General features: G+C 33.8%; 1 protein-coding gene across 1 annotated transcript; it reads left to right on the top strand.

The window, feature by feature from the left end:
- Positions 1-5,578: 5,578 nt before the first annotated feature.
- Positions 5,579-10,838, top strand: LOC122290048 (protein NEN1-like). Its single transcript, XM_043097564.1, has 6 exons — positions 5,579-5,929; positions 6,821-6,978; positions 8,132-8,178; positions 8,273-8,336; positions 9,060-9,787; positions 10,406-10,838. Exons 1-6 carry the CDS (start codon positions 5,644-5,646, stop codon positions 10,638-10,640), a joined length of 1,518 nt encoding a protein of 505 aa, XP_042953498.1. The 5' UTR covers positions 5,579-5,643; the 3' UTR covers positions 10,641-10,838.
- Positions 10,839-11,138: the final 300 nt, after the last annotated feature.

The raw sequence follows: 11,138 nt of genomic DNA, 5'->3' as shown, positions 1-11,138 counted from the left end.
TTATTGGTGTAAATAGATTTTCAGGTGCGTGTGTCTCACGAGCCCAAGCCAAGATGGGTTATTATCTCGGTGGAACTCCTCTGGTCACTCGGGAGCATAATATACTGAGTGACGTCCCCTGAGTTGGCCCTGGGCGACGACGGGAGCTAGGGCTAGAGGATGCTTGGCTACGAACGCGGAACAGGGCATCGCTCTATGCACCGACTCAGTGGCCCTTCTCTGGCGAGGGCTACAGGATGCTTGGCTACGAATGCGCGGGGCACGGAACTAGGCATCGCTTGTTTAGGTGTCACACGCGTGGTCGTTACCTGCGGTGTGGCACAGGAGCCAGGGTGTGCGGATGACCCCTAAGGGAGGTCATGGTGCATACGGATTAATTGGTTAATGGATTGAGTTGGATATGGGCCAAATGAGACTTTTGGCGTGATATTTGGAAAGGTTATGTTTTTGGGCCAAATGAGATTTTTGGCATGCGTGGAAAAATATGGTTTTATGGGTTTTGTGTATTGGCATCCTTTCATACATATTGTTTGAATTTTATATGTTTTTATTTGGTGGTGTTTGGATTTTACTTACCTGCGGCACCATTTTGTGGTTCCGTAGATTTTGATGCAAAGTTCGAGGAGGAGGAGGAGGCTGAGCCCGAGGATGCGACTCCACCGGAATTTTGAGTTGAAGTTTAAGCTTGTTGTTGGTTTGAATAATATTTGTGTTTTGTAATATTTTATTATGTATGTTTTAAATAGCTTTGTATTAAACTAAAAAAAAAATTCTAGTATTTAGTTATATGACTTTCGTTATCCGCTGTGTTTTCTTTTGCACATTTATTACTTTTACACATACTTGACACTCGTCGATAGGGTGGTGACCCATGTTGTCATCATTTGGACGTCTTGATTTTCCCGTATCCATGCGTGGGGATTTGGGGGCATCACATGAAGTGTCGAGATAAACTATCTGGTTTGGACGTGCTATGTGAAGGAATGTGTTGGCTTGTAGGAAGCTTGTAAAAACAAGTGGATATTTTGGGTAGATTGTATGTTGAACTTAGGCGAAAATTGGACAGGGTATATGTTTAATTTGAGTTGGATGTTAGCGTTAGTGTGTATGAAGCTTGTATATATAAGTGGACGTTTTAGTGAACTATAGTTTGATCCTGGGTGATAAAATGGGTAGGATACATGTATGAATTAGTTGGATGCATGTATGTGATAGATTTACCATATGTAATAAATAATTTGTATCAAGAATGAATATACAATATTTGAGCATCAAGGTTGACTTAAGTTGTGTATTATGCATGGTTTAAATTATGATATAAAGTGTTGGTTAGATTATGCAAGAATGGAGCAAGGGAGTGACTTAGTTTATAGATTGTGCTTGAATCTTTAAAATGAAGCATGGAGATTCACTTTAAGGTATAAGGACACCAAGTTGAATGTCATGTGCTGGAAGTATGATTTGAATGGGTTTAAGTGAAGGAAGTATAAGTCAAGAATAGTTTTTTGCATTTATAATTTTAAGTTGTATATACACTTAAAAATGAAATGACATTAAGTTATGTATGAATGTTGTAATCTAACATGCATATAAATGGACTGCATTAAATAAAAATAGCATGGAATATAGGTAATTATTATGTTTATACTCTTCTAGAATATTTTTTTTTTTTTATAAATGATATGAAATTGAAAATGAAAAGTTTTTATGAAAAATCTTGGAAAATGTCATAATGTAATGGAAAGTATGCTGAAGCGATAATGTTTTAAGATATATATATATATATGTATGTTACGGCTTTTTTTGGCAGCCTCTATTTATGCACCTCAAAAATAATTGTATACATGTGAAATAGATGCTATATATAATAGCTATTGTCTTATTTTTCATAAAGTAAATTGTTGAGCTTTATGCTTGATGTTAAGAAATGATGTTTAAATGAGGTTATAAAATGATATTTAAATGACACAATAAAATGACATTTAGATGACACTTAAATGACCTATGAAATGATATTTAAATAAGGTTATGAAATAAGATTATTTTCTAAAATCTCACCACAAGGATGGCATTACACGCCAAAGTTCCAAACTTTGTCCCATTACATTGGTCCTCTTGCAACAGTACAATGAATCAGTGACTTAGCATACAAGCTGGAGTTACCACTAAGTTTAGTTGTCCACCCGGTGTTCCACATCTTGCTCCTCAAGAAACACCTTGAATCCACGATCATGCCTTCACTAGATCTGCCTCCTCTTGATCCTCATGGAGCTTTTTGTGTTGAACCCAAGAGGATCTTGGACCGGTGTATGAGAGAGTTTCAAAACCGTCCATTGATTGAGCTTTTTGTCAAATGGAGCAGTGCACCAGAAGAAGACTCTTCATGAGTTTCAGTGGAGTAGCTACGACGGCAGTTACCCTTGTGGGCAAGGTCTTCTGAGAAGGGGGTCGGTGTTAGAGACTTCTAGAAGGAACTAGTTATGTCTTTGAGTTGAAGATAGAGACAAAAGTAAGGGTTAGTCTGATGGACTAGGTCATGGGCCTCTACGTTAGGGTTTTGTAATAAACTCTAGGCTTGATTTAGAAATTGTAGTAGATAGCATTACGTGTTTGGATGGGCCCGTTATCCTGTTAAGGGCACTTTAGCAATTTCCAATTTAATCTATTTTGCTTTAGATAATAAGTGTGAGAAGAATGTACAGACAAGAAATACAAGGCTCACTCCATATTGGAGGTGCTGATTTTCTCTAAAAATTAGAAGGTTTCCTTAGTTAAAATTTTCTATTACAATTTCCATTAGATTTCTAATAGTACTTTAAAATAAAAATGAGATTTGGATTTGAATCAAATTCTATCTAATGAAAATGAATTTCAAATTATTCTAACGAATAGGTTACAATGAATATCCTTTTATTTGAAAAAACCCATCCAAACAAAAATATATAAAATCAAGACATTTAGAGAGTCAAAACATTTTAAATCTCTTGATTGAAAATCCAAATTCAAATTCCAACTCGTTTATCCAAATCGAACCTAGAAGAAAATATCTCAGACCAGGGACCACCATAAGACAGTAACCTTTAGCTTGTTGATGATTTAATTAGGAATCCATTCAAGTATTTGGATTTGACGTTAAAAACACAAAAAAAAAAAAAGGAGACGTGGAGAATAGGGCAAGGCCATCTAGTAGCTTCGGTATTGCTTGTAAGTTGGCCTTTTATCAAAGCTTTGGTTGTACACAAAGACAAGGAATTAGATACTTAGCTTAGTGTTCATAATCGAGACGAGTCGCTCGAGTCAAAATATTCGACTTCGAGATTTTTTTTAATTTGTTATTCGAGCTCGACTCAATAAGTTAAAATTTTAATTTAAATTTAAATTTGAACTCATCCCACAAACGAGTTCGAGTCGAACCGAACTCAAACTTGAGATTAAATTTTTTTAATAAGATTTAATAATTAATAAATTAAATAAATAAATAAAAAAAAACTAATATTGAATTTATATAACTAACAAGTAGAACCTCTATTAAATTCTAAAATTTTAAAAAATTTATAAATAATTAATATCTAACTAGTTGATATTTATCTAAAATAACAATATATTATATGCTTACATATATTATTAACACATACACTTAATATAATAGAATATATCTCTTTCATATATGATTCCCACGTACTAATATATGAAATTATTAAATTTTATCAACTAATTATTATACAAATTATAAAATATACTTATGAAGTATATTTACTGTATAGATATAAGTAATTAAAATACATATTATATATTTAATTATAAAAGTGATATGCTTATATTATTAGCTAATACATATATACATGTATAGGTGTATATATATATTTATCAATATATGAATGAATTTTAATCGAGTCAAGCTAATGAGTTGACTCAAGCATAAATGAGCGAGCGTAAACGAGTTTTAGTCGAGTCGAGTTTTGTTAAGTATGTGTCATTTACAAATCGAGCGAGTATCTGCTTTAACGAACAAATTTGTTCTTTCATGAGTCGAGCTTGATTCGATTTTAACCGAATGAGTACCGAACGAGCTATCGAACAGACTGATTCATTTATCGCCCTATTCATCAAGCAGTTTTACAATATTTGGTACTGTGGTAAAAATATATTATATAATTTATAATTTTAGAATGTATAATTTATAATTTAAGAAATAAGTTTTGCTAATAAAAAGTTATTTATTATTAAATAATAATATATTTAAAAGCACTTTCAAACACGTTACATTTGTTTGGAAATAAATTAAAAAAGTACTTTTTAAATAAAAAAATTACAATTATTTAAACTTCTAAAAATTATGATTATATCCTTAAAAATTTTAAAAAAAATTTAAGTTATTTAATCACTTTTAAAGACTCATACCACAATTCTAAAAAAGCCCATAGGCTTTTTTTGATCTACTTACCCACCTTTATTCATATCGAATATGTAGTAAGACTTTGGAAGGAGATCAGACTTGTCATCATCTATATCTTTCCCAATATTTGGGTTTTTTTTTTTTTTTTTTTTGAGTTCTTAGTAACTGTAGGCTGTTTTTTTTTTTTCTTTTTTATTTTTGGGATAATTTCGATCAAAGTTAGTAGATTAGTTTATTAGAAAGAAGACAGGTCGATAATTTTTTTTCCACTTAATGTTAACTAAATGCACGTGGCCGTATCGTGGAAAATATAACTTTCTTAAGAAATTATTAAAAAATAATAGCTTTATAGCAATATTTGATATTTATATTTAAAAAACTACTGTTAAAAAAAAGTAAATGTCAGATTTGGTTCGTACAAATAAATTAAATATATTAAGCCAAAAGTTAGTTTGATTGTTAGAATGTATTAAAATTAATTTATTTTAATTTAATTTTAAATTGAATCTAATATTTAAATACATATTTTTAAAATTATTAAATTCATTCTAATTTAAAATTTTTTTATACATGATATCTATAATATTTTTTAACTCAATACTTCTTTATACGTGGGACACATAACCTTTTTCAACTCCTCATAAATAGTATTAAATTCATCTGAATATTCAAATATATTTAAATTTATTCTAAATGGATCTAATAAAACTTACTCTATCATCTCAACTTATTACTTTTCATAAAAAATTAAGTACAGATCAATTCAACTCAATTCAACATCTAATTATAGGCTTAGTAAATATTTTATAGTGTTCCATATGTTTATATTAATGTTAACTTGTTCTATATATTTATTTGTTAAAATATTCTTTTTGCATATTTATTAAGTTGTGTACAAAGCATATCATCCATTTTATTTTTATTGATATGATAAAATTTAATTTATATAAAATTTTAATTTTAATTTTTTTTTTTTAACAATTGTATCAATAAAAAGAAAATGTAATTTACAAACCCAACTCAATATAAGATTTTTCTTTATTAAAAGATTTTGAAGGGAATAGGGATGCTTGGCAGGAGAACCTTGGAATAGGAATTATTCGTTACGTGGGGTTAAAGCGGCAAAGCCGCCACAGGAGAAGAAACCCAACTTCTGTTGTCTTGTGCTTATTATATATATATATATACACACACGTGTAAGCACAGAAACCGAATTAACTCTCTTGTCTTCTTTTGCTTAGGCCAAAATGGGTACGCTGAGCAGTGAAGAAAGATCCGAAATCGCCTTCTTCGATGTGGAGACGACGGTGCCGACCCGACCCGGACAGGGATTTTCCATCCTGGAGTTCGGAGCCATCCTTGTATGCCCCAGGAAACTGGAGGAGCTGCACAGCTACTCCACCTTGATCCGACCCTCCAACCTCTCTCTCATCTCCTCCTTTTCCGTACGCTGCAACGGCATCACCCGGGAGGCCGTTGCTTCCTGCCCGACCTTCCGAGAGGTCGCCGACCGGGTCTACGACATTCTCCACGGTCAGTCACTCACTCTCTCTGGTTTGGCTGCTGAGAAACTGGTTGAATGAGCAATAACTTCGCTTTTAAGGCTGCGTTTATGTCAATTGCTAGACTAAGTTAGAGCTTACCGTCTGTTTGGTTACTACGAATCTGAGGAAAATGAAAGACACTAACCATGCTAGGCACATGAATTAGGGTCTGTTAAAGTGAGAATCATCTATTCTCGGCCACAGACCAAATAATTTTAAAAAATAAAAAAATAATTCTTATTGCAAACGTTTTTACCCTCTGCATTTTCTCAGCTCCGTTATGGCCAACTATTATTATTACGCTTACTTGTTGGACGCATGTCTTCTCTTTTACTATGTGATCCCGGACTGTCAGCCAGGATTAAGATGTTAAATTCTGAGTCTAGTTCCATTTCTTTGAATACTACTTGTTATTTTCAAATTCAGTGGTTGGTATGCCTATCATTAATCGCTTATGACTAATTAAAACTGACAGAGGTCCTCCAAACTAGGAATTCTTCACACTCACTTTATTACATTTTATGCGAGCATGCTCAGGGACGCAGGGACACAGGGATTAACAATTCATCTTTTTAAGACGACAGTTCAATAAAGTTTGCTGGGAGAATTTCCTCTTATCCAGTTGTGGGAGAACTCTATGGATATAAAATTTCTATTATCCTATTTGTCATTCTATCACATTTTAAAAGTGGAAAAATAAAGACAATGGATAACATTTTCATAATCACATTTATCATCTTCCTCTTCTGACTTGCCCATTTTTGAAGTTGCCAACTTGCCACATAAGAAAGACAGATTAACATTATGGTTTTAGGTCTTATTTTTGGTTACATCTTATATTTTTTTATAAATGAATATTTTATTTTTATTTTGTGTATAGGACGGATTTGGGCAGGACACAATATACTGAAGTTCGATTGTCCACGAATACGGGAGGCATTTGCAGAGATTGGTAGGCCAGCACCAGAGCCAAAGGGCACAATTGATTCGTTGGCGTTGTTGACTCAGAAGTTTGGAAGGAGAGCTGGTGACATGAAGGTATAAAACTTTATGTTCTTGATGAAACTCAGAGCATCTTGTTGAATGATAATTGTTACAGACTTCCAGACTGAGCTAGAAGCCACGTCCATTACCATAAAAAGGATTAAAAAACTGTGGATAAGTTGAACAATTGGGATGAGTTTGGATTTATGACAAAAGAAGTTCAATTGCAAACTTAAAAGCCGTTTGGATGTGCACTTTTCAGCTATATGAACTGTATGCATATATTTGTGAGGCTTGAGCTATATGATGTTCTGTGAATCACTGGATTTTTTTCCTTCTTTTTTTTTTTCTTTCTTTTCTATTTATAAGACCACAGATTGAGTACAGTAGAGTGGTGAATGACGATTGTAACCCATTGGAATCATTAGAACTGTAAGAACTAAGCCCTACGAGGCAATGTGGAATCTCGTTCACTAGCCTCCTATGCACAATCTGGGGTATCACAATCTCTCCCGTTTTAAATTTGTATGGGATACATCCCATACTTATGGCTGAGATTGACTTTGATACCATCTGTAATGACCCAAGCAAAACTCAAGCCACATCTGGGCTTATACTCCAACAAAATGATTAGTCCTCTTGGGATATAAATCCACATGTGCCTTGGCCATCCTTGGTTGTTACATTATTGTTTATGCTGCTAAGAATAATGTTTAAATTTCCAATTTGGAGATCACCTTGTGAATTGAATATTTATTATTTAAAAGAAAAGATTCTCACATCATCTGTCATCTAATTTTATTCACTTTGAAGTGGCAGAAGTCAATTATATGTATGAGGCATACAAGGCTATAGCCTTCTAAGAAAGTAACAGAAAATTAAAGAAGAAAATCAAGAGCTTGATCGAGCTGTCTGCCTGTATCTGTGTTAGGTTATTGACAAAAATTTAGTTAGACATGACTGCATATCTGACAGATTTTTCATATCTTTGGAGTCTGTGCACCCAATCATGTGTATTAGCAATCCTGTGAATTTTCTTTAACATTATCAATTTATTAATGGTTTTCCTTAACATATTTATTATGTCTGTCTATACATGGTCAGAGAAATCTTAAAATAGTCATGTTGAAGTTTTGAGGCTAGTTGTATTTTAGTGCAATTGAAGTAAAAATTCAAAGTATTGATATACTTGTATTTTTCGTTTCAGATGGCCACTCTTGCGAGTTATTTTGGGCTTGGACAGCAAACTCACAGGTGCTCTACAACCTGCAAGGAACTATTTTACTCTCACTATGCTTCTAGACTTGCCCAAATTCGTGTTTCCTCAAAACTGTTTATGGTTCTTCAGGAGCTTGGATGATGTTCGGATGAATCTCGAAGTTCTCAAGTATTGTGCGACAGTTTTATTCTTGGTAATTCTATAAATTTGAAAGTTATAGAACCTATTCTTGAGTGCATGCCACCATGAATTTGACATTATTACTCAAAACTTTTTGGCAATGCTATCATACATCATGCCATAAAATTGGGTGGTAGGCAAAAATCCTGTATAAAGCTCAGTAGAAGCGAATAATTAATCAATTCCACTTTGCTTGTGCGTATATGCTCCTGACATATTTGTTCCATGGGTTGATTTGGTTCTCATTTAATTGCTACCAAATATCATCTCTCTCTCTCTCTCTCTCTCTCTCTCTCTCTCTCTCTCTCTCTCTCTCTCTCTCTCTCTCTCTCTCTATATATATATATATATATATATAATGGGCTTACTTTGGCATCCATCTTCTTTCTCGAAATTGCACTCAGATTGCCTAAGACCTGAAATACTGAGGCACCACTGGGAAGAATCAATGGAGTCTAATTTAGTAATTTTTCTTTTATCTTTTTGTATTTCAATTCAATCTTTTGATGTAATCATTCTTTTATCTTTTAATACGGGTCTGACTGTCTTTCAAAGTTTTACCAGTTTTCCTTACCATCTACTGTGAGCTCAGATGACCCCCATCTGTGATTGCTTGGCAGGACAAGTGTTATGTCCATCCTGGTGACATTGAATGAGACTAAGTAGAGTTGCCGGTCGAATTGCATGTTTTATAAGGTTGTTTATGGTCTATTGACAAAAATATGTAAAAATGCAGGAGTCAAGCCTGCCGGATACATTCACGGCAAACAGTTGGGTTTCTCCAAATGCTACTGCAAGCAGTCACAGAAATGCAAATTCATCTCCAGATGGCGTGAGCCTATACAAGAATATGCCCTCATCAAGTTCCACGTTAAAAAATGATCTGATGCTATCTCAAACAAATAAACAAAAGGTGGAAACTCGTCCGATATCATCACCTATGACTCACAGCATCGCAGAAGATGTTGAACCTAATACATCTCGACAAGATCCTTTTGACATGGGCCTGCTAAGGATTGAATCTGAATCCCTTCAAACCAACACCACCATGGAAGGAATGCTGGAGTCTTCTGAGATTACTTCCACAGCTCCCATCTCCAGTGGTTCCTGCAACTCAGGGGGCTTTTTAGAGCCTGATGAAGTTTCTATTTCTGCTATAGGTGCATGTTTTGTTCCATTTCATTGTGGGAGTCAAAAGATACAATTGCTGCATAAAGGTGCCATTTTGCAACTTTGTTGTACTCGGTTGAAAGTGCGGTTTGGTTTAAGTACAAAGTTTGTTGATCATGCTGGCCGACCGCGTTTGAACTTTGTGGTTAATGCATCACAAAGTTTATGTAAGGTTCTTGATGCATGTGATGCAATAGCACAGAAGCTCTCCTTGGATTCTGGTAGCAGCTCTGAATGGAAGCCAGTCGTGACCAGGAAAAATGGCTTCATTAACCACCCTACAGTGAGATTGCAGTAAGTACTCTCTCTCTCTCTCTCGCTCTCTCTCTCTCCTAGAAGGTAAAACAAAGGAACCTCATTAAGCAGTATCATCAATATTGGATTTCGTTTTACTTGTGAATGTCTATTTAGCATGTAAAAATCACACAGTAAAGACACAAAATATGTTAATTTAACACTCACTCAAAGAAATCTGCATGCTCTTTCATACATGCTTTTTAACATGTCAGCTATAGTTAAGTTTGTCATAGTTTCTCTAAGAGGATGAAAAGGAAACTAAATCATATGTCAAAGTATAGTGATTTTTATATATATGATTCATTCGGTTACTTTGAAAACAAGGCAAGAAGGAATTTAGCAGTTGCAACCATTTGAGTTATATAATCGCAGTCATTGTCTTTCAGATTTCTCTTTATTGTGTTTCTCTTATAACTTGCTAGCACATAAAGTATTAACTTTAGTGTTGTCAAGTTCTTCCCTTTACTTCCTTGTGTACTTGGTTTGTGCATTTTCTCTGCATTTTTGAAAAATTTCTTAATTTTGACCAAAAAAAAAAAAAAAAAAAAAAAAGTGTTGTCATGTTTTTAATTGAAGCGTCATCTGATTTGGTCTGCGTTTCCTTTGTAACAATAGCATACCAACCGCTGAATGTGGGGATACTGCTGTTTATGGGACTGAGATGTATCAAAAAGAATCATCCGGTGCGGTTCAAAGGCTTGTGTTCAGTAAATTTGATGCAGAAGAGCTTGATACTATGTTCACTTCCGGGACCTTTGTGGATGCTTTCGTTTCCTTGGATGCATATGATTATCTGCAAAATGCTGGCATTCGCTTGGTGGCCAAGAAATTGATTATTCATTCTAATTGATGGGAGAAAAAAAGAATCTCCGATATTTTTAGGAGGGTCAACTGTCAGAGTATGTAAAAAGAATTGCACTAATGCACGCTAACATATACAGAGATTTTCATGCAAATAAATAAGGTTAGGATGGGAAGGACATGACTATTATTAATTGACTTTGAAATGTAACTGCTATATATTTATTTAGAATTTTAATTTGATACACTCGTGTAGGTTCTTTTATTTTCTTACTATTTTTATTTCCTTCACTTCTTTTTTATTTATATAATTTATATATTCACTTATGCAATTAAAGACTTGGTGTGTAACATACTACTAATTTTAGGGATCCATTATGTTCGTAAAATGGTTATACCAATACTTTTTATGTAGAATAATGTGTCAGATTTGTACATCAAAGATGTGTTTGGTGTGTCAATTAACAAGTTTGCGAGTAGACTTATTTATATGTCGTCCTTTCTGCCGCCTTGAAAGTAGAGGATAGCAATATCTGACATGACTTGT

The sequence above is a fragment of the Carya illinoinensis genome, chromosome 12, assembly GCF_018687715.1.
Source record: "Carya illinoinensis cultivar Pawnee chromosome 12, C.illinoinensisPawnee_v1, whole genome shotgun sequence".
In the NCBI taxonomy this organism is placed as follows: Eukaryota; Viridiplantae; Streptophyta; class Magnoliopsida; order Fagales; family Juglandaceae; genus Carya; species Carya illinoinensis.
This window is presented reverse-complemented; position numbering and strand designations above follow the sequence as displayed.